The sequence below is a fragment of the Pangasianodon hypophthalmus genome, chromosome 13 (assembly GCF_027358585.1).
Source record: "Pangasianodon hypophthalmus isolate fPanHyp1 chromosome 13, fPanHyp1.pri, whole genome shotgun sequence".
In the NCBI taxonomy this organism is placed as follows: Eukaryota; Metazoa; Chordata; class Actinopteri; order Siluriformes; family Pangasiidae; genus Pangasianodon; species Pangasianodon hypophthalmus.
Window position 1 is genome coordinate 24694373 of NC_069722.1, and position 22992 is coordinate 24717364.

The 22992-nt window shown below is 40.5% G+C and overlaps 2 protein-coding genes across 3 annotated transcripts in view; both read left to right on the forward strand.

Moving 5' to 3' along the window:
* Positions 1–1643: 1643 nt before the first annotated feature.
* On the forward strand, positions 1644–14210 carry pigq (phosphatidylinositol glycan anchor biosynthesis, class Q). Of its 2 annotated transcripts, none has more exons than XM_053239012.1 (11): positions 1644–1771; positions 3212–3917; positions 4927–5058; positions 5176–5296; positions 6255–6381; positions 6609–6762; positions 9807–9918; positions 10867–10947; positions 11064–11178; positions 12426–12487; positions 13245–14210. In XM_053239012.1, the coding sequence occupies exons 2-11, from the start codon at positions 3253–3255 to the stop codon at positions 13395–13397; spliced, it is 1722 nt and encodes a 573-aa protein (XP_053094987.1). In that variant the 5' UTR covers positions 1644–1771; positions 3212–3252; the 3' UTR covers positions 13398–14210. The 2 variants fall into 2 exon arrangements, with proteins under 2 accessions (XP_053094987.1, XP_026802817.1); XM_026947016.3 differs by lacking the exon at positions 1644–1771 and adding an exon at positions 1867–2721.
* Positions 14211–16353: 2143 nt separating this feature from the next.
* Positions 16354–22992, forward strand: part of rab40c (RAB40c, member RAS oncogene family) — a 21442-nt gene continuing 14803 nt past the window's right edge. The window contains exon 1 of the mRNA XM_034309934.2: positions 16354–17933. Coding sequence (XP_034165825.1) covers positions 17792–17933 — 142 coding nt within the window. The 5' untranslated portion in view covers positions 16354–17791. The remainder of the gene's footprint in view (positions 17934–22992) is intronic.

The following is a 22992-nucleotide window of genomic DNA, read 5'->3' on the forward strand; positions in this document are numbered from 1 at the left end:
TTCTGCTTTTCCTGTTAGAAATGATTATTTGTCCGAGAACCCAGGTGTTACCGGGACAAAACACACACATGTTCACACAGAGGGCAGGATGATATGGTCATAGCTTTTATTGTGCAAGAGAAAAAAAATAGTTCATCAAGGATTTCGTAACAGCTCACTGGATGGTTTATCGTTTTAGGGACAATAAAAATGTGCTAACTGGAACCTTTTCTCCAGAGGGATAACTGAAGAACTGTTGAGGGCTCTCAGTAAAAATGTGCACTTCAACAGTTATTAATATGAATACTTTATTTTTAAACTTTTATCCCATAAAACTTCCTTTTTATATATTCAGAAAGCACATTTCCTAAAAGCAGAATGTTTTGTAACCCATCTCTGGACATTTCCTAAGATGGCGTAATTATTCTTGTTGAGAAATTAACTGTTTTCTCAGATTCTATGAAGTTTTGTTCTACTACAACTTTCCAAAGAAACTTTTTATATATATATATATATATATATATATATATATATATATATATATATATATATATATATATATATATATATTCCTCTTTCTAAAGGCTTCTTTGGAAAGTTAACAGTTCTAGCTTTGTTAGGAAGGAAAGAGATCACCATTAGAACCATTTACACTCTCATATCAACCCAAAATACCATTATGGACCATTAAAGTCCATTACAACTTCATCAGGAATCCTGTTAAAGCCTGAAATAGCCAGGAAAGTAGGAATATCTGTAATATTGTAGATATTTCTACATTGCAGATGAACACAACTGACTTTTCCATGTCTGATAGATTATGAAAATAGATTATGGCTCAGGAGAGCCACCCAAATATTCCACCCAAATATTCAGAAATCCTGTTGAACATCGCCACCTGCTGGCCACATGGAGGCCTTTCCCCAAAATCCTGTACAGTCGAGTGCAAATGTTTGCATCCACATGGATTCTTGGTGGAAATTTAAAAACTTTCCTTTGTTTATTTTAATTTATAGACCAAACGTTAGAATTCCAGGGTCTTAAAAAAATTAAATGTGGGTGCATCCTGCAACACAACAACTAATAAAGTACAATAAGAATAAAAACATCAAATCCACACCAAAAAACGACATTACTGCCAATCAGACAGAGTTTAAAACACATTCCTAATCCTACGTTTATTCCTACCTGCTTAACAACCTACTGTCTGTTTGGATTGTCATCATCAGTGTCATGATTACTGATGATTTTTAAAATCTTTATTCTTTTACCAAACTATTTAAACTTATTAAAAAAGAAGCATCAATGCTCATCTTAATTTGCATTGGATTGTAATGAAAAATTTATTAAACTGATATTTGCTCAGTTGCATGAGATGCATCTTTTCTATACATATTTTATACACATTCTTTTAAAAAACTTATATTAGTGTGTGTATCGTGATCCATATATTTCTTGGGAGTGGTCACAAATGACAAAAAAAAAAAAAAATCTCATTGTGTATCAAAATTCATGAATTTTAAAGAAGTAAAGAAATATCTGTTTTTTATTATTATTATTTTTAATTTTTATTTTTGTGAATATCCACAGGAAGATATCTGTAAACCCCCAAAACAAAACTCTACATTATAGGCTCCAAGTGTCTTCAGTTCCCTCCCAAACTTCACTCTTATCTGCTGCAGGTTGTTATCACCGAAAGTAGGCTGTTTTTTAGAAAGCGCGGGTTTTTCTTGCAGTATCATTTAGCTTTCTTTGACCAGAGTGACTGCTGGAGTCTCGACTGGACACACAAGTAAGTAACTACTTCTAAAATACTAAAATATTGCACTCTCTGGTTGTTTAATAATAATAATAATAATAATAATAATAATAATAATAATAATAGTAAATCAGAGAGCGAAGTATTTTAGTGCAAGTATAACATGATACATGGTAGGTCATGGTGAGGCTTTACTTGTGTACTTTACTTTTTCCAAGAAATTATAGATTTACTTATGAATTAAAAACTAAAATATTATGTACAGGCTATCTGAAATTTGTCTAAAATTAAATGAATATAGTTACATTTAAAGCTGAGGAGGTGGTGTATAAAAAAAGAGTGTAAAATATTTTAATTTAAAACTTAACTAGAGTTTTAGCTTACATTTATATTATTTATTCATATTTAGACACATTTATGTCACATTGTATTCCGTTAAAACTCTCGCCGGAACTTAAATTTTGAAATCGTTTGTTTCATCCGGCGTTTTTTTAAGAAGCACCCTTTAACAAAATGGCTGCCGGGTGTATTACAAAATGGCTCCGTATCCCCTAAGTAGGTGGACTATATAGGGTAGAAGTAACAAGTCTTAACCGCGCGAGCTCTAGTGCACTTGGGTTGAATAGGGAGGCATTTGGGATGCAGCCTAACTAGCTTTTCTGAGCGTACACTCTGCTCTATGGTTTATTAAATTGTATTTTAGCTAGCCTTTAAAGCTAATGTCTACTGAACTGTTAGAAAGTTAGCTAACTAGTTAGCATGCAAGATAAATTAGCGGTCCTAGCCTGAATTCGTACAACCTTCTCAAGGATATGTTTGTACTTAAATGTACAATATTTTAAAATCTGAGAATTTATATTTTATTTACGAGTAGCTAACATTCCAGCTAGGATAAAATCGATGACAGTTTAGCCGGAGGCTTGTGGTTTCTATAGAAACGGCTGCAGGATCCAGTATGTGAAGGACAGAAAGAGGACATTTGGGTAAGCAATCTTTCTGCTTTTTATCTAGAAAATAAACCTAATAAAGTGTTTTGTTTTGGTTGGTTTATTGCAAGTCAATCATGTGATGTGAATATGTGACGTTTTGTTAACGATACCTGAACAAATATCGCGGTTTTTATGATATCACGGTATCTCGGATAAATCATAGTTATAATAATTCATGTAAATTAAATCCCTTAAACTTATAGCTAATTATTTAATACCTAGGTGTGAGGGTGAAAAATGTGAGATTAATGGTAAATATTTCACTTTATTGTCCTGAAATCTCATCTTAGACATTTATCTCATCTTAGACATTTATAATCCCTTCTGATTAGTATTTCAGAAACTTTATCATTAAGTATGTGGATTAAAAAAAAAAAAAAATATTAATAATAAAAATCAATGCATAAGTGATGATTGACTGCAGTCTGTTCAGGTCATTCACAATGATTCACTCTAGCAGCTTTTTTTTGTGTTTCATCAACAGGTTTCGGTCACTTTGAGATTTTTCTTTTTTAAAGCGCAGTCATGGTGCTGAAGATTTTCTTCCCACGATGCTGCAGCGTGGCCGACAGCGGTCTGCTCGTGGGCCGCTGGATCCCGGGCCAGGACTCGGCCGTGGTGCTCGCCGTCGTTCACTACCCCTTCATCCCCGGCCAGGTGAAGAAGTACCTGAGCGAGCTGTGCAGCCAGATTCAGGTGGATCTGACCGTTCTGGGGTCGTGGAGCTTATCCAAGGACGGCCAGGAGGAAATGGACGGCTTCTTGAAGGACCTCAGCACCATCTTCCCTCACTCGCGCTGGCTGCAGCTGAGCCGCCAACCCGGAAAGAGAGGCTTCGCTTGTGAGGTGGTGCGCAAAAACGGCCACGCGCCAGCAAGCGACGAGGAAGACAAAATCATCTTCGTTCATTACGATCAGAGGAAGGTTATGCTCTCTCAGCTTCATCCTGTCCATGAAAACGGTGCTGATGTGGAGTCTTCAGAGCTACGTGCGGTTTTCCACACAGTTTCCCAGAGCGAGCCGCTGTTCCTCCTCGACAAATACGACGACGGGCCACTGAAGCTGACCCACTGGCAGTCGGACGGCAGGGAGGCGAGCATCATCGTGGAACTGATCAAGCAAGCCTCCGTCCCTGTCTGCATGCTCCTCACCTTACTGGTGTGCTGGTGGAAAAGGCTGTGTAGCTTCAGGTGAGACGAAGTGAACCTACACCATGTGTGTGTGTGTGTGTGTGTGTGTGTGTGTGTGTGTGTGGTGCATAGATGTTATAAATACAAATATATCCAAATAAAACACTTTCCATTTTAGCAATACACAATACGTAGCACAGTATTTTTATTTTAAAGTTGGAAGGAGAAAGTTAAATATCAGTCACGAATTTTAAAGCGGTAGTTTGTCATTTTTAGAGCCTTCTGCTGTCTGTGAGTTGAAATGCAATTGCAATGAAAACATCGACAAGCTTCATTGTTTTTTTTAACCTCCAACTGACCCCAAATAATAATGTTTTTTTTTTTTTTTTTGGTCCAGGTGGGGGCGGAGCTCATTTCTGGACCAGAAAGTTTTTTGAAAAAAGTTCTGAAATGAGAAAACTAGGCAGATCCTTTGCATGGAAATTTTGTAACTCACAGATTTTATCCGCATCAATGAAGTGATTTCATTATTGAGAAGTTTAATATCAGACAACTGGCTGAAATTGTTAATGTCGTAATGGACTAACACCCAATCATTTATTTGTCAATGTGCTGTTTTAAAGCAGTAGTGTGTAATTTTAGTGCCACCTGCTGGCTGTGAGTGGAATTGCACTTGCTATAAAAACTCAAGACAAAAGACAAGCTTCAAGCCTTGCTTGTTTTCTTCCTTTTTTACTCCATGTGGTTACTAGCTAACAATGCATTTTATTATTATTATTTTGCCGAGCATCTCCGTTCCAGCTTGGGGCAAAGCTTATTTCTGGCCCAGAATAATGAGCAAAAAAAAAAAAAAAGTCCTGAAATAAGAAAACTTGGCAGATGTTTTTTTTTGCATGGCAAATTTGCAAGGGTTTTTTTTTTTTTTTGGTATCTTTGTAATTATACGATTTAATTCATGTCTAGAAGCACTTTGAAAAATTACAGACTGCACCTTTAATCTTATGTTCTGATACGAGTGCCACTCAAAAAGTTGAGAGTGTGAAATGTGAATTTTTTTTTTTTTTTCCAGGGTGCTGAATATTTGGCCGGTGCGCTTCATTTCCAGCAAACTGTCCACCTGCGTTCAGGCGGGATACAGGACGGATCATTTTCAAACCGTCTTCTCGACCAGGAAAGCCACGACGCACATGGACTTCATGAGGTACAAGATTCAAGCCCTTTATTTTCGTTTGTATTTTGTTTTAAATGTATTTTACACTCAATATAAAGGGCCCCGGGCGTGTGCGCAGTACTATGGTGCGTGTTTTTCTCTCTGTAGGAAGGCGAACATTTTTGTGTCCTTCTTTGTGGACATTGCTCTGGGGCTGCTGCTGATCTCGTGGCTCTACAGAGAGAACCGTATCAGCCACCTCGCTAACACCTTAATGCCAGCTGCTGATGTGAGTACTGTTTACACTCGCAGCACAACACACACACAAATAGCACACACCTGTACACCTGACTAGTGTTTAACGGCTGTGTTACATCAGAATCAGGTGGGCGGGGTTTAAACATCAGGTGCGCAGAACTTGACCGATCAGAAGTCCTGGTTTTATGATACACGACTGATTTTATCAACCAGTGTCATAATGTACCATATCACCTGTCAGTCTCAGTGAAGGAGGTGTGGCCTGAATACTTATTACTCACGGTGAAGCAGGTGTGGCCTGAATACTTATTACTCACTGTGAAGCAGGTGTGGCCTCTCTACCTGTCGCTCACAGTGAAGCAGGTGTGGCCTCTGTACCTGTCCCTCACTGTGAAGCAGGTGTGGCCTCTGTACCTGTCCCTCACTGTGAAGCAGGTATGGCCTCTGTACCTGTCCCTCACGGTGAAGCAGGTGTGGCCTCTCTACCTGTCCCTCACGGTGAAGCAGGTGTGGCCTCTGTACCTGTCCCTCACTGTGAAGCAGGTGTGGCCTCTGTACCTGTCCCTCACGGTGAAGCAGGTGTGGCCTCTGTACCTGTCGCTCACTGTGAAGCAGGTGTGGCCTCTGTACCTGTCGCTCACTGTGAAGCAGGTGTGGCCTCTGTACCTGTCCCTCACGGTGAAGGAGGTGTGGCCTCTCTACCTGTCGCTCACATGTGTACAGGTTACATTAAATTTATATGTACATTAGTGTTGTACATGTTTTGACTATTACAGAGTATATAAGTTATAAGCAGGCTTTATGTTGCTACAGTTGGATTTTATTAAGATGAGGATGTCCAGGAGCAGCGCTCGGTTCTCCCGCAGGTCTGAATGAACTCTGTAGATGATATAAACACGATGGTTTACAGTAGAAACAGTATGTTTTAGATACTAAGCCGTGTGCTGTGTGTAATATAAACAGAGAAAGCTGTTCGGTTTGTTTTCCAGCACGTAGCCAAGGAGCTGCAGGACCTGCTGGAGTGGCTCATGGGCGCCCCCGCTGGTCTGAAGATGAATCGCGCTCTAGACGAGGTTCTGGGGAGATTCTTCCTCTACCATATCCATCTGTGGATCAGTGAGTGACGGCTGTTACTTCAGAGTAAAGTGAACCGATTCTGTTCTCTGTCCTTGTTCATTTACTCGCTCCGTATTCAGACGGATAGAACACGGGGCGATGGAGAGGGGAAAATATCTTCAGTAGATTTCATTTAATTAGAATTTCAAAAATAAAGTCTGACATCCTCTTCAGTCATTTATCTCGTGTTTTTCTTTCTTTATTTATTTATATTTTTGCGTCCTCAGGCTACATCCGTCTGATGTCTCCCTTTATCGAAATGATCCTGTGGTACGTTGGACTGTCCGCCTGCCTGGGCTTGACCTTTGCCCTTTCCGTGCTGTCGGACATTGTGGCGCTTCTGACCTTCCACATCTACTGCTTTTATGTGTACGGAGCCAGGTAAGGCACGACACGATGACGTCTACATAACCTTTCGTCCTTACAGAGACAGTATCGATGGAGATGCTACAGGAAATCCCGCCTCACTGTTTAATTTAGTCTCTGTGCAAAAAAGCAGCAGCTAAAGTGAATGACTTTAACTTTAAATATAAAGTTGATAGATGTAATTTACTGTGGATTAATTAACAGAAGCGGGGAACTACATAAATTCTGGATAAATCTGTAGAGCGAATCCTATAAATAGCTTAGTATTATGGTATGTGAAGGTCTAATGAAGGTCTTCATTACCATAGAAACCGCAATGTTGGTATCTTCAAACCTTGCTAAGGAGATATGAACATACGTAGTAACCTGAAATTCTGTTCAACAAATTAATGGCAAATTCAAGTCAAACTTTTTAAAACGTCAAGTTAGAGCTTATAGGTTTGTTCTTGTTACAAAAAGATAAAACTTTGAGCTTGTATTGCTAGAAATAAGTGTTTGGGGGCTTGACCAAGATGGCCGCCAAGTAAACAGTCTCCTGTCTCTGGCTGCTATCGGTATTTACATGAGGACTGAAGAAATTGAGTGGATCAGAATGCTCACTCTTTGATATCATTATTTATAGGCTGTATTTTTATTTTTTTCTAGTTTTATAACATGAAATGTAAAAGACATGGTATAACAAATCGGAAACATCAGAATCTGAATCTCTGATCTTCTCCAAACGTGTGACAGGTGTGATAAACACTAGCGCTGGTGTTATTCATGCCTGTTAAATGTTAAAGATGGTTATCTGACATTTTATACCAGAACTCTTAGAATAAAATCTCACTCTATCTTGTAGCTGATGTGTGAAAACTGGTGAACATTTGGAAATTTTAATTCTGATATTCCACCAGCAGAGGGCAGCATTTGCTCTTTTTTTAATTTTATTTATTTATTTATTTATTTAGGAGGCTGAGCTACTTTGAAAATCACAGTTAAAACAGAATACCATTTGGACAATATTCCTGGTGGATTCCTTAAAAAAATATTTAATATTCTAAATAAAATTCACCACATGATCTGTTTAATTATAACGTTAACTGTGACGTGCCTTTTGGGTGGATGTCGGACAGCAGCACGAGCGGTGATGACACTAATTTGCTGTTTAATCATTTATGGCACGATCTACCATCAGCCAGTCTTGGAATATTAATAATAAAAGACTTTCATGACACTTTCACTAAAATGATTACAATAAGATGCTAGTAATAGAAGGGAAATGACATTTTATCTCATAAACCCAGAGCTTTGCTTCTTTTTCTCCTCCTGCAATAGACGTCCAGTGCTTCATCGACTGTCACGTCGATTATCTCTGAGCTCGGTGTGTAAAACAGAAATGAGGGGAAATGCACGATTCTGATTGGTTAATCCTGTTTCTCACCTTAGAAGCTGGCAGCCAATAAAAATATGATTAAATCAGCGGTTAAATACGGAATCATAATGACTTCACTGATCCCTTATGAACATCATTATAGAGCAGAAATGTTCAGTAATTCTTAATTTCATCAAAATCCACTCCCTAACGACAACACTGGGAGATTCTACATTAATGTCAAAGCTTCCACTTGTAATATAAAGCCTCTGGATGAATCAATACAGATCTATTAGATTATATATGAGCTTATTAAAGCTTATTATCTCTGCTGCAGGAAAAATTATTTTAAGATTCTCTCTAGACCTATTATCAACTTAATTATGAATTAAAATGATAATATCTGGCTAAATACTGCGCTCACATTCCTACGCCATGCTTTAATCTTACACAGATTCATCTTTATATATGATCTTTAATGCCTTAAATTAATTACACTGTCATATTGATCATTAACGACATTGTCGTATTGATCGTTAGCAACTCTACACATGCGCAAGGAGCACAATATCGTCCTCTGTTTATATTTATTCAGCATTTTAAACTCTCTGATTGGTTTAGACAAACACAATACAATAGACAGCTACTTAACCCTTTCATACACACTTATGGAAAGTCCATTTAAAGCTGTTTTTAAGGAAAATGTTTAATATAACTCAGCTCAGACCATTACTGCTACTTGAAGCATCTCATCTGGTATCTTTAATTTTTGTGCCAGACTCTAGGGAGCACCTTCACTCTCTTAAATTTTTTTTTTTATTGAAGATATGTCCAAAATCAGCTGTATCATGCAACATTCCTAAACTGCGGCAAGAATATTGCTATATTTTGTCCAAAAATAATATTTTCTATCTTTGTCGACCTGAATGCTAACAAGTTTTTAGTTATTAACACATTAGCATCTTGTTTTTAGTTTAGGTATAAGGTTTTATTCTAATCCATTGACTGTAAAATGCACTATGTGGCCAAAAGTATGTGCACCCCTGACCATCACACCCATATGTGGTTCTTTTCCAAACCGTTACCACAAAGCAAGAAGAACACAGTTGTATAGAACGTCTCTGTGTGCTGTAGCATTACAGTTTCCCTTCACTGGAACTAAGAGGCCCAAACCTGTTCCAGCATGACAATGCCCCTGTGCACAAAGCGAGCTCCATGAAGACATGGTGTGTGAAGGTTGGAGTGGAAGAACTCGAGTGTCCTGCACAGAGCCCTGACCTCAACCCCACTGAACACCTTTGGGATGAACTGGAACACCGACTGAACCCCAGACCTCCTCGACATCCCAACATCAGCGCCTGACCTCACTAATGCTCTTGTAGCTGAATGAACACAAATCCCCACAGCCACGCTCCAACATCTAGTGGAAAGACTTCGCAGAAGAGTGGAGCTCATTATAACAGCAAACACAGGGGGAATAAATCAGGAATGAGACGTTCAACAAGGACATATGAGCGTGATGGTCAGGGGTGCACAAACTTTTGGGTGTACTGTATATTGTAAGTGCTATTTGGGTAAAAAGTCAAAATTCCTATGACATGGGATTTTAAGTAATGGAAAAAAAACTCTAAAGAGTCTTGATATGTTTTTAAATACTATAAAAGAGTTGAGAAGAACGTCTGTCCACTCGTCCGTCTCTCTGCAGGCTCTACTGTCTGAAGATCTACGGCTTGTCGTCTCTCTGGAGGCTTTTCCGTGGAAAAAAGTGGAACGTCCTGAGACAGCGCGTGGACTCCTGCTCCTACGACCTGGACCAGGTAACATGCACCACGGAATAGAAAGGGGCGGGGCTTGTAGTTTAGTTTATCTGTGGCATCACCTTTGTTTCCATCTTCTGCACAAACACTGCAGGTTAAATTAGAGGACTAACATCCTCTAAGGCGAACACACTATTGTTTACTTCACGCACATTTTTAATGTAACGTCGACAAAACGATACGTGTTATCCCACGGCGCTGCTGAATTCTGGATCCTGATTGGTCAGAAGGTGTTGATTAGTTTTCTATAACAGCAGCTCTGACAGTAGCGCAGCTGCAAATCACAGGTTTATGTTAATGCGCTCATTCGTTATTAATACATTATCGTTTCTATAGTAACAGCTCATTCACAGCGGATGATCCACATAAACGGATTAAAAATTGATTCTGTTATTGATTCTAATATTTATGGAAGGAGTCTCCAGTGTCAGCACTTTGTTAAAAGTCTGAGGTAAAGCTGTAGCTTTAAGTTTTCCGACATCTTCAGGAAAGAGGAGTTTACGGATTCTTTTTTGCGGTTTCTCGGGAACATTACATTTAGATTTTTTTTTTGTCTTATTAACTTGAAGAGAAAGGAAAAAAATAGACGCTGGTGAAGGAACGACCGTTTGTAGCTGCTATAACATAAGTGAGAACAGGAACTCACTTGTTTCACCGACATTCCACAACATTAAATGTAACTATAAACGGATAAAAAAAAAAAGTATGTGTTATTGATTAATAAATTTAAAATTTTAATTATAATCAAAGAGCAATAAAACACTTTGGGACGTGATGTTATAGGAAATAATCAACTCCAGAGTGGTGACAGGAGCTCCGTTTCACCTTTCGTTGATTATTTTCCTGTAACCGCACACCACAGATGGTATTGTTCTGCGTGTCAGACCAGACTCTCTGTGTTATAGTTTATATATTGTTTGTTTTTTATCCTTTTTTTTTATTCTGCAGTTGTTTCTCGGGACTCTGCTCTTCACCATCCTGCTGTTTCTGCTCCCTACTACCGCTCTGTATTACCTGGTCTTTACTCTGGTGAGTGAAACGGATCGATGCAGAAGGAAAAGTGTGTGTTTTATTCATAAAGCGCTGATGTAGATGGTGGAGTCAGTGGCCTTCTGAGCGCTGGTGTTGTTCTGATGTGTTTGTAGCTGCGGCTGGTGGTGGTGATGTTCCAGGGTCTGATCCACCTCAGCGTAGACTTCATCAACTCCTTCCCGCTGTTCGCCATGGGGCTGCGCGTCTGCAGGCCGTACAGACTGGCCGGTGGGTCTCGCGAACGTCCACACACTTGCGCAACCTCACGCAAATTAGCATCACTTCTAATATTTTCGCTTGTGACCCCTACGCACAATACCGCGATATTTACAATATTCGTTAACACTCATCCATCGGCTAGGCTTTTAAATTTAAAAAGACAACAAAGGGGCCGTTTACACGACAATGTTTTCAGCCACAAACGGGAAACTTTTTATACGTTTTGCCTGTTCGTTTACACGACAGCGGCGTTTTTGGAGACTGAAAATGCATATTTTTGAAAACGGGTTTCAAAGTGCACGTTTTTGAAAACGCCGCCGTTATCGTCTCCATAGTGACGTCATGCGCGTGCGTAGTACGTATTCGGTGTGTAGACACGCGCAACACGTGTCTATTGTAAAGGCATTAAGCGCGAACAGCTACTGGCCTGGCGTACGTAATACAGCGTTTATAATGGCCGTTATCGCGGATGTGTGTAAACGCGAATCGTTTTGAAAACGTCGTCTCGTGTATACGTGAAACTTTTTGAAAACGCAAGAGAAAAACTTTTCCGTTTCCGAGTACATCGTTGTCGTGTAAACGTAGCCTGACCTACAGTACATATCTGATTAAAACTAGCTAACAATTAACAGTTACTTTAGCTAGCTACATAAAGCAGTGATTTAGCCAGAAATGGAATTTACAGTATTTGCTTTTTGAGTTTATTTTATTATTTCTTTAGCACTGGAGCTTTGAGGCTAATGTTGTCATATAATAAATCTCACCAACTGGTTTTATATATTTTGTTTTATTTAATTTCACACTGAACTGAATTTTCACTGTCATTCTCTGTGAATTAATATTCATTATATACTCTTTAATGTTCATTATACACTTCTTATTATTCATTATTCACTCATTAATATTCATTATACGCTTATTATTGTTCATTGTACATTTGTTATTGTTCATTAAACACTCGTTAATGTTTGTCATACACTTATTAATATTCATTACACACTCATTAATATACAAGCTGATGCATTTGAATACTAAATGTTTTAACTGAAATTTAGTATTTAAATGCATTTGGTGCACGTTTGAAAAGTATCTGGTGTGTTTCATGTCCTTTGTCCTGAACACCTGAACCTGTGTACGCTGGAGCTGAACTAACGTACGCTGCCGTGTGTGTGTGTGTGTGTGTGTGTGTGTGTGTGTGTGTGTGTGTGTGTGTGTGTGTGTGTGTGCGCGTGTGTGTGTGTGTGTGTGTGTTTCAGAGGGAGTGAAATTCCGCGTGCTGCATGAAGAGCCCGGCGCGCCGCTTCACCTGCTGATGGAGGTAACACACTTACAGCATACACACTTTATTCTACACGGTTATATTCATGTTTACCTGTGTGTCCTACCTGTCTGTCTGTTTACCTGTGTGTCCTACCTGTCTGTCTGTTTATCTGTGTGTCCTATCTGTCTGTCTGTCTGTTTACCTGTGTGTCCTATCTGTCTTTCTGTTTACCTGTGTGTCCTATCTGTCTGTCTGTTTACCTGTGTCTTATCTGTCTGTCTGTTTACCTGTGTGTCCTATCTGTCTGTCTGTCTGTTTCCCTGTGTGTCCTACCTGTCTGTCTGTTTACCTGTGTCTTATCTGTCTGTCTGTTTACCTGTGTCTTATCTGTCTGTCTGTTTACCTGTGTGTCCTACCTGTCTGTCTGTTTACCTGTGTCTTATCTGTCTGTCTGTTTACCTGTGTGTCCTGTCTGTGTGTTTACCTGTGTGTCTGTGTGTTTACCTGTGTCTCCTGTATGTCTGTCTGTCTGTTTACCTGTGTGTCTCCTGTCTGTCTGTCTGTCTGTTTACCTGTGTGTCCTGTCTGTCTGTTTACCTGTGTGTCCTACCTGTCTGTTTACCTGTGTGTCCTACCTGTCTGTCTGTTCATCTTACAGTTTGTCTGTGTTTCCAGCAATCTGTCTGTCTGACTATCTAACTATCTATCCGTAATATGTGTGCCTGTGCGTGTGTGCGCGCGCGCGTGTGTGTACGTGCGTGCGTGCGTGCGTGCGTGCGTGTGTGTGTGTGTGTGTGTGTGTGTATGTGTGCAGATTAACCCTCTGCAGTGCAGTTCGGTGCTGCAGTGTTACCGCATCGAGACATCCGGCTGCTCGTCCAGAGACTCGTGGCTCGCTTTGTGTAAGAAGCTTTTTGTAGGAGAGCTCATTTATCCCTGGAGGCAGAAAAGCACCAAGACTGACTGATACACACCTGAGACTCTCCTAAGCTCTTCTACACTCCCCACGACCCCGTGACCCCGTGACCCCGCGACCCCACGACCAGCCTGACGACACGCCGACTTCCAGCACTCGCTGTGTAAGATGGAATCGGAGATGTCTGTGTTTTTTTACTGAACCGAATGGACTTTCTCTCGTGGTCTGGTATTTCTCATTCAGGCACTACTGAGTTAATATTTTAATCCTAGTCTTAATAAATACTAACAGAAATCAAGATCTTGATTATATGTTACTAAATTATTGATTTATTGTTGATTATACACTATTTCGGTAAGTTTACTTGAAGTGTTCTGTTTTTCCGAATATAAAAGGTGCCATTTTTAATGATCAGCAGTTCTGATAGACAAAATTTCCACATCTACACGCAGAAAAAAAAAAAAATTCTCAACGTCTTCACTGTACAGATAAAAAACTGAAATAATAATAATAATAATAATAATAATGTAGTGATTTATCTTGTCTTATCTCTTGTATCTCAGCTGAACAAAAGGAAAAACCAGTACTGATTCATTCACCTTAGTGATTCGTTCAAACAGAATGAATCATTTGTAAATGAATCATTTCTACCTCAGGTGCAGTTTGTGCTGAACATCACACACTGCTCCTTTATAGTTCACGACTCGTGCCAAGTTGTTTAATTCTCTGTGTTGCTGTGTTAATCAGAGACGCATTAGCATATTAATTGAGCTGGATGAATCAGATTGTACATTTCTGTCGTCTCAAAATTAATTCCCTTGTGATTTATATTTGCATTATCTCTTTATAAAGTGATTACGCAAATGCAGTGTGTTTATTTTATTTTAGAGTTAATGAGTGTTTTCCACTGGGGAGGGACGAGACTCTGCTTTCTAACATGAAGTCATTAGAGCCTCACTGCTTCATGTGTGTGTGTGTGTGTGTGTGTGTGTGTGTGTGTGTGTGTGTGTGTGTGTATTTTTGTTGTCTATCTGTCAGAATGCCTGTCTGTCACTGTGTCTGCTTTGCTGCCTCTATCTATCTATCTGTCTGTCTGTCTCTCTATCTATCTCTCTATCTCTCTATCTGTCTATCTGTCTGTCTGTCTGTCTCTCTATATGTAAATCTGTTAGTTAGCTATCTATCTAACTGTTTCTGTCTCTATCTATCTATCTATCTATCTATCTATCTGTCTGTCTGTCTGTCTCTCTATATGTAAATCTGTTAAATCTGCTAACTGTGTGTGTTTCTGTTTCTCTCAGTCTGTCTCTATCTATCTATCTATCTATCTGTCTGTCTGTCTGTCTGTAAATCTGTTAAGTTAGCTATCTATCTAACTGTTTCTGTCTCAGTCTCTCTATCTATCTATCTATCTATCTATCTGTCTATCTGTCAATCTATCTATCTATCTATCTGTCTGTCTGTCTCTATCTATCTGTCTGTCTGTATTTGTCAGTCTCTCTATATTTATATTTGTTAGTCTGTCCAGCTGTCTATCTGTGTGTGTCTGTTTCTGTCTCAGTCTGTCTCTATCTATCCATCCATCCATCTATCCGTCTATCTATATGTCTGTCTGTAATTTGCTCCTCTCCTCTCGCTCTGTGTGTGTGTGTGTGTGTGTGTGTGTGTGTGTGTGTGTGTGTGTGTGTGTGTGTGTGTGTGTGTTTCGCTGTAATCCCTGCGCCGTATCTCTGTGATGCTCGGCTCAGCTAATGGCTCGTAACTCACAGTTTCCACTCGCAGTATTGAATTATATAAAAACTCCTCTTTCATAAAAACGATTAGGAGTCAGTGAGACTCTGCTTTTTAAAATGAAGCCATTAGAGCCTCACTGCTTGATGTTGGTTAGTGTGTGTGTGTGTGTGTGTGTGTGTGTGTGTGTGTGTGTGTTTTAATAGCACTCCAGATGTCCCCTCGTGTCCCGTGAGACGCTCACGTTTCTCTAATCCAGACACGTTCCAGGCACAAAGACTTCATGCAGCAATTTGCATTTTTAATCTCTTCATTTGCGCTTTAATGTTCCCCGTGACCTTTGACCTCTCGCTGGCCTCTTCACCCTCTCCAGCTGTCGTGTGAAAAGCGCTCAGAGACCGACAGAAACGAGGAACTCATCTTTGTATTTTGATTTTTTTCCAAAAAATCACAGATCAGTGTTATTGTAATTATGAAAGCTGTAGCAGAAACGCAGACTTTCCTCTCCTGTGTTCTGCTTTTATTGATTTGCACTTATTTATTTATTTTAGATTTAATTCTGATTGCTATAATTACTGGATCTGCTCTTCATTCTTACACTCCTCTGTCTATCTCTAGCTCTTTAGTAGATCAAAATCTGCCTGTCTGTCTCTCTGTCTAATGCTGTGAATGTGGCAAATCTAATTTCAGTAATGTGTCTTTAGAAAATAAAAATAATAAAAAGAAAAAAGTACATGAAAGGGAAAAGAAAACAGGAGATGAGACTGAATGTGTGTTTTATTTTTCAGTACTAACAGTATGTGTGTATGCTAGCTCTGTCTGTCTCTATCTATCTATCTATCTGTCTTTGTCTGTGTATCTTTGTCTGTATGTCTCTCTCTCTCTCTGTCTGTCTCTATCTATTTGTCTATTTGTTTCTGTCTTTCTATCTGCCTGCCTCTCTGTCCGTCTACATGAGACTTAATACGCATGTGTCTCTTTTGTTTTATTTCATTTTATTGTTCAGTAATAACATGGGAATTCCGGCTCCTTTCCGTGAGTCAAATCATTCGACTCAGCTCCCATAAGAGTCGACTCTTTCAGGTCTCAAACGGCTCATTGAAATTTTTTTCCCCTCTCAACCTGACAGATTTTCATCATTTTTGCCTTGTGATTCTTCTTATTATGGCTGCAAAGGTTTCAGATTTTTTTTAAACCTTTTAATAAACAAGATAACAACAATACTGTGCATTGCAGACGGATCCTCCCTGATGATTCAGTATGCTGATTCATATACAGTGCTGAGGAACAAACACAAATACACAGCTCACTGTTCACGCATTCACAATAAAAAACAGAAAACAGAAAGCGTGTAGGTTTCCATGGAAACATTTCTGATTAAACTAGACATCGACCACATCGAAACTGGTTTAATTTGTCTGATTCTACACTAACAGAAGAACGTGAGTCATATGCGAGTCGGCTCTTAACGTAAAAGAATCGGTTCAAGGGGTCGACTCTTGGGAATCGACACATAACAAACTGACAGCGCAGGCGGAGAACCGGAGACACAGAGCACAACGATGGACGTTTTCGTCATTAAACTGGACATTTTTGAGATTTAATAACAGAAATATAAGTGCGGATATTTCCGAGGGACCTCCAGGAATTTTTTCCATACATTCAGAGGAGAAATTTGTGGACATATTCCGTGAAAAACGCCGACTTTTCCATGTTTGTTCGCAGCGCTTTGCACTAACGCTAGCAATATTAGCTTAAGCTAAGCTAGTTTATGCTAACCCTTATAACACCTTAAACCTGACAGGCAGTGAATGAGCAAATGTAGCTAACTATTCGCGCTGTCTTTCTTCAAATAATGCTTTTTTTATTTTAAAAAATAATCATAAAAATTCGCAAGTTCGTCACTGAGTCATCGACTGGACAGAGGTACGCTGTAAATGTCTCGCGCATTTATTAATTTTGACAGCTAGTTAGCAAACTAATGCGACATTAGCATCGCTATAGTACGCCAATTAACTGAATAAATATATATATATTTTAAATAAAAAAAAAACTAAATTCTTGTCGTTGCTGTATAAGACAAGACAGCGAATTCTGGTTTGTTATATTTCATTAATATCCGTGTAAAAATCTTCTAAACGAGCTATGTTCTTTGTGAAATGCGTTTGCTAGCTAGCTAGCTAGCTAACAATGCTTAGCGAGTTATGCTAGCTCATTAACAAACAAACAAATAAATAAACAAGCTGTTTAATTTCTAAGCGATTAAACTTTTAATCGAACTTCATAATTTTGGATGCGTGTGTTGGTGGATAAAGATAAATAGTAATATTAATAATAACATAGAGGCTGTTTTGCTAGTATGTGTGCAGGCTAGTTAATGCTAATCAACCCCGCTAGCATACAGGAGGTTGTAACGTTACAAATTAAACTTGCAGTTTTTTTTTTTATATATATTTAGTTAAGGAAAGTGGTTTAAACTGCAGATATCATTACGAGAAGAGGTATTTATACGCGTTGTGCTTTGTTGTTTGTGTCTCTTTAAGTAAATAAGTAAATAAAAGACAGAAAGACAGGAATAAAGTGAGAGTGAAGCTAATGTAAGCTAGCTGAAGGGGCTAGCTTGGCCGCTGTAGGTCCTGGATGAATGTAGTGGGTTTTGCGTGTCGCGCCGCTCGCGGAGGTTTTCTGGAGCTTGCGGCTCTGATGTGAGCAGAATGGGGTCTCAGGGAAGCCCGGTGAAGAGCTACGACTACCTGCTGAAGTTCCTGCTGGTGGGAGACAGTGATGTGGGGAAGGGAGAGATCCTGGACAGCCTGCAGGACGGATCTGCGGAGAGTCCATACGCCTACAGCAGCGGTGAGTCCAGCAGCAGTGTCTCACGCACACACACACGCCTCAGGGTTAAGGGTTCAAGTCCAGCAGCAGTGACACACACACACTCACACACACACACTCCATAAGGTTATGGGTTTAAGTCCAGCAGCAGTGTCACACACTCACACACACACACACACACTCCTTAGGGTTATGGGTTCAAGTCCAGCAGCAGTGACACTCACACACACACACACACTCCTTAGGGTTATGGGTTCAAGTCCAGCAGCAGTGTCACACTCGCGCGCACACACACACACACACACACACACACACACACACACTCTCCTCAGGGTTATGCGTTCAAGTCCAGCTCCACTGTCAGGGGTTTACTGCTGCACACACACACACACTCCACAGGGTTATGGGTTCAAGTCCAGCAGCAGTGCCACACACACTCACACACACACACACACACTCCATAAGGTTATGGGTTCAAGTCCAGCAGCAGTGTCAGGGGTTTACTGCTGCACACACACACACACACACACACACACACACACACTCGAACAATGTTGTGGGTTCAAGTCCAGCAGCAGTGTCATAGTTTATTCACATGCAAATCACATGAACAGGTGCTTTATTACTCCACAAGGTTATGGGTTCAAGTCCATGTCCAGCAGCAGTTACTTCTGTACACACACATATACACACTCACACACACACACACACACACACACACACACACACACACACACAAAATCTCCAAAAGGTTGTGGGTTCAAGTCTAGCAAAACCATCAGAGTTTATTCATACACAAATAACCTGTGCTTTATTTCTCCACACGGACGCAGCGTGAGGGTTTATGGGTAAAGCGAGACGCGTAGAGACGCAGAGTGAGGGTTTATGGGTAAAGCGAGACGCGTAGAGACGCAGCGTGAGGGTTTATGGGTAAAGCGAGACGCGTAGAGACGCAGAGTGAGGGTTTATGGGTAAAGCGAGACGCGTAGAGACGCAGAGTGAGGGTTTATGGGTAAAGCGAGACGCGTAGCGTAGAGACGCAGAGTGAGGGTTTATGGGTAAAGCGAGATGCGTAGCGTAGAGACGCAGAGTGAGGGTTTATGGGTAAAGCGAGACGCGTAGAGACGCAGAGTGAGGGTTTATGGGTAAAGCGAGACGCGTAGAGACGCAGAGTGAGGGTTTATGGGTAAAGCGAGACGCGTAGAGACGCAGCGTGAGGGTTTATGGGTACAGCGAGACGCGTAGAGACGCAGAGTGAGGGTTTATGGGTAAAGCGAGACGCGTAGAGACGCAGCGTGAGGGTTTATGGGTACAGCGAGACGCGTAGAGACGCAGCGTGAGGGTTTATGGGTACAGCGAGACGCGTAGAGACGCAGAGTGAGGGTTTATGGGTAAAGCGAGACGCGTAGAGACGCAGAGTGAGGGTTTATGGGTAAAGCGAGACGCGTAGAGACGCAGAGTGAGGGTTTATGGGTAAAGCGAGACGCGTAGAGACGCAGCGTGAGGGTTTATGGGTACAGCGAGACGCGTAGAGACGCAGAGTGAGGGTTTATGGGTAAAGCGAGACGCGTAGAGACGCAGCGTGAGGGTTTATGGGTACAGCGAGACGCGTAGAGACGCAGAGTGAGGGTTTATGGGTAAAGCGAGACGCGTAGAGACGCAGAGTGAGGGTTTATGGGTAAAGCGAGACGTGTAGAGACGCAGAGTGAGGGTTTATGGGTAAAGCGAGACGCGTAGAGACGCAGAGTGAGGGTTTATGGGTAAAGCGAGACGCGTAGAGACGCAGAGTGAGGGTTTATGGGTAAAGCGAGACGCGTAGAGACGCAGCGTGAGGGTTTATGGGTACAGCGAGACGCGTAGAGACGCAGGGTGAGGGTTTATGGGTAAAAAACTTGCGTTCCTGTAAGAAGCGTAACGAGACGATGCAGCAGCGCTTTAGTCTTTTCATCTGTTCAGCTCTCTCACCTGCTCAAACAGATCAGCTTCTAAAACTTCTTATCGCCATCCCGTAGATCGATAACTAGCCGAGTCGAGTCGATGCCGTAACTCGTCTTCTGCTAGCTGCATTGCATTCTGGGATTTTGAGTCCAGAGTTTTCTCCAACGTCTCGATCGCTTCTACGCTGGATTTCTCACTGATGTGGCGCTAAAATGATGAGTGAACTGTACTAGCAATGTGACATCACCGTGAGAATCGCTCAAAACATCAGAAATATTCCGGTATAAACATATTTATTGTTTTAGAGAGGAGTTTTACTCGTCATGTTTATAATATCGCTTTAACATTACGAGTTTAACGGCTGTTCTTATACTTAGAAATGAGTTTGGAGTAAATGGTTTGAGTGTTTTTTTTCTCCCCCAATCCCAAATTCTTGTCTGTGGTCCAGCTGGAAAAATGGCGGCGTTTTCCTTTAGACAGCGGTCACATTTTCCAAATCTCAGTCTGCGGAGCGGTGACGGAGAAAACGTTGTGGCTTTGACACTAATATTAAACCGAATGTGGTTATTTTTTCTTTTCTGTTATGTGTTGAGTCACTTTTCTGAGACAAAACTTCCAGCCGTATGTTCTCTGAGTTCTCTGAGTCTGTGTTCCTGTGAGAATAAAGATGCTTTAAAGAGTCATTGTGCTTTAAATGTTTGTGAAAAAGTGTTTTGGACGAATCTCGGGTTCAGGACGTCGTCTCCTTGAACAGGATCACGAGCTGAACGTTTCGGAGCTTTATCTCATCTCATGAGGGTTTGTTTTCGTGCCTTTGGCTGTGTTGCGTAACACGCTTCAGTGCGCTGCGCTCTCGCGGGTTTCCTTTATATGCAAATTTTATTTATTTAGCAATTAAAGGAAAACAAACGCAAGATTATGTGAAGGAGGGTGATGTGACAAAAATCATGATACTTGAAAATATTTCTATTGCACATGATACACGATGTCTATCACGAGGTTTGCCAACAACAACGAAACTGAAATTTTATGTCCACAAAAATAAATTGGTTTAAAATGAAAATGTCTAATAATTTTAATAAACTGTAATAATAAATAAACAAATAAATGTGAATTTTAAAGGTTCAGTAAAAAACACTTTTTTTAAACATCATATCAGCTGCTGCTAATGCTTATAATTGCTAAAATAAAAATAGAAGATGATTTCACGATACCTGCGATATCTCAGAAAAGTGCGCTGTGACGTAATTTATCACGTAACCAATCAGAATCCAGGTCCTGACCGTGTCTCTGCTTCAGTTCTGTGAATGTGAACTCATACACTAACTCTGCGTATTTCGCATTTTGTTAGTTCGAGAACTCAAATTCACCCGAACACGTGGAACATTACGGCTAAAAATGAAGGAATGAAACAGATCCACGGATCTGACTCGCAGGGTCGGGGCGATACGATGATGATATATCGATATCGTGATAAATTATGTCACAATACACTTTTCTGAAATGTTGCAGGTGTTATAATAACTTTTTTTAAATTACCATAACGTGCGTGAACGCTGAACATGAGAGTTTGTCATGTTTTGCGCTCAGTTTTTATTTTCATAATCAAACAGAACCAACAGTGTAAAAAAAAATAGAAATAGCGAAGCAGGATGACGTTGTTATATAAAATTAGCTTTAATTGTAGTTCTCTTTGTTGGGATTTTTTGCTGTTGTTCTGGAGAACATCATGTAGGAAAATTAAAAATGAACTAATCTACCAAGAAAACAATCGAAATCAAGTAAATATGCAACATCGGATTTTGCCGGAGAGCCGGAATTCAGGTAACTCGCACTAGAACGAATGTTAATTTGCGTTAAATTCCGATATTAAAATGCGTCAACGTGACTGGATGAAATCTTTATTTCTAGTCGTATAGAGAAACATCCAGGAAAATATCAGTGGGATTTTGGAAATCAGTGCTACGAAACCTCGCTGGCGTTACGACGCAGCAGAAACGTTTTCTACAGGAAGTACACGTGCACGTTCACTTCCTCCGAAATCTCAGCACCGCACTCTGCCTTCTGTTTTTTTTTTTAACACGTCTGATTTTCAGTGTTTTGATAAAATGTTGAGTTTTAAGAGGAAGCGGATCGTCTCTCTGCGTGTGTTTGTATTTAGTATTTAAATTCTCTCAGATGTTTCAAAGGAGCGAGATGATGGAAAGCCTTCGGAGAGAGAGAGGGAGGGAGGGAGAGAGAGAGAGAGAGGGAGAGAGAGAGAGAGATCTGATCCAAACCCCTGAGCCTTCATTAAAATCTGCTCGAGCGGCGTATCAGTGGCGTGTTTACACTCCGAGGCTTTTTCACCGCTGACCCGTGTTTCTGTGTAGCTGAAAGAGAACGGCTGTAAATATTTAAAGAGCCGAGCTGCTGCGAGGAACGCGGATATATTTTATTCAGCTCCCAAGATTCTGATCCGAGTAACAAACAAGAACGAGTGAGAATTTAGTTTTCTGTGAAACGTCTGAATCTTACTACTAACTTCATGCTCTGGAATGCTGGATTCTGATTGGTCAGAAGGTGGTGATTAATTTTCTATAACAGCAGCTCTGACAGTAGTGCAGCTGCAAATCACAGGTTTATATTAATGCGCTCGTTGTAATTATCCTACGTTATCGTTTCTATAGTAACAGCTCATTCACAGGGACTCGTATAGATACTTTTGGTTTTCTGTAAGGAGGCGTTTATGTAATATTTATGGAAGGAGTCTCCAGTGTCAGAGCGAAAGCAGAGCAGTTTTCCGACGTCTTTAGGACAGGAGTTTGCACTTTTTGCAGTTTCTTGATAACATGACAAGCTGAGTCTTTTTTTTTTTTTTTTTTTTTTGTCTGTCTTATTAATTTCAAGATTGATTGATTAGTTAATTAATTAATTAATCAACACCTTCTGACCAATCAGGATCCAGGATTCAGCAGCTCCGTAGCGTATACGGGTGAAATAAAACAGCACTGCGATTTCTGCGGCTCGTTTCCGAGAGCGATGTGTCTGGAGAAGCCGAGACTGAGCCGGTAATTACAGCGCGCCGTCCGGCGTGTCGGTTTTGTTTAGGCCCCGAAACGTAGAACAGCAGAGTGGTTTCCGTGACAACGGCCGCCGACAC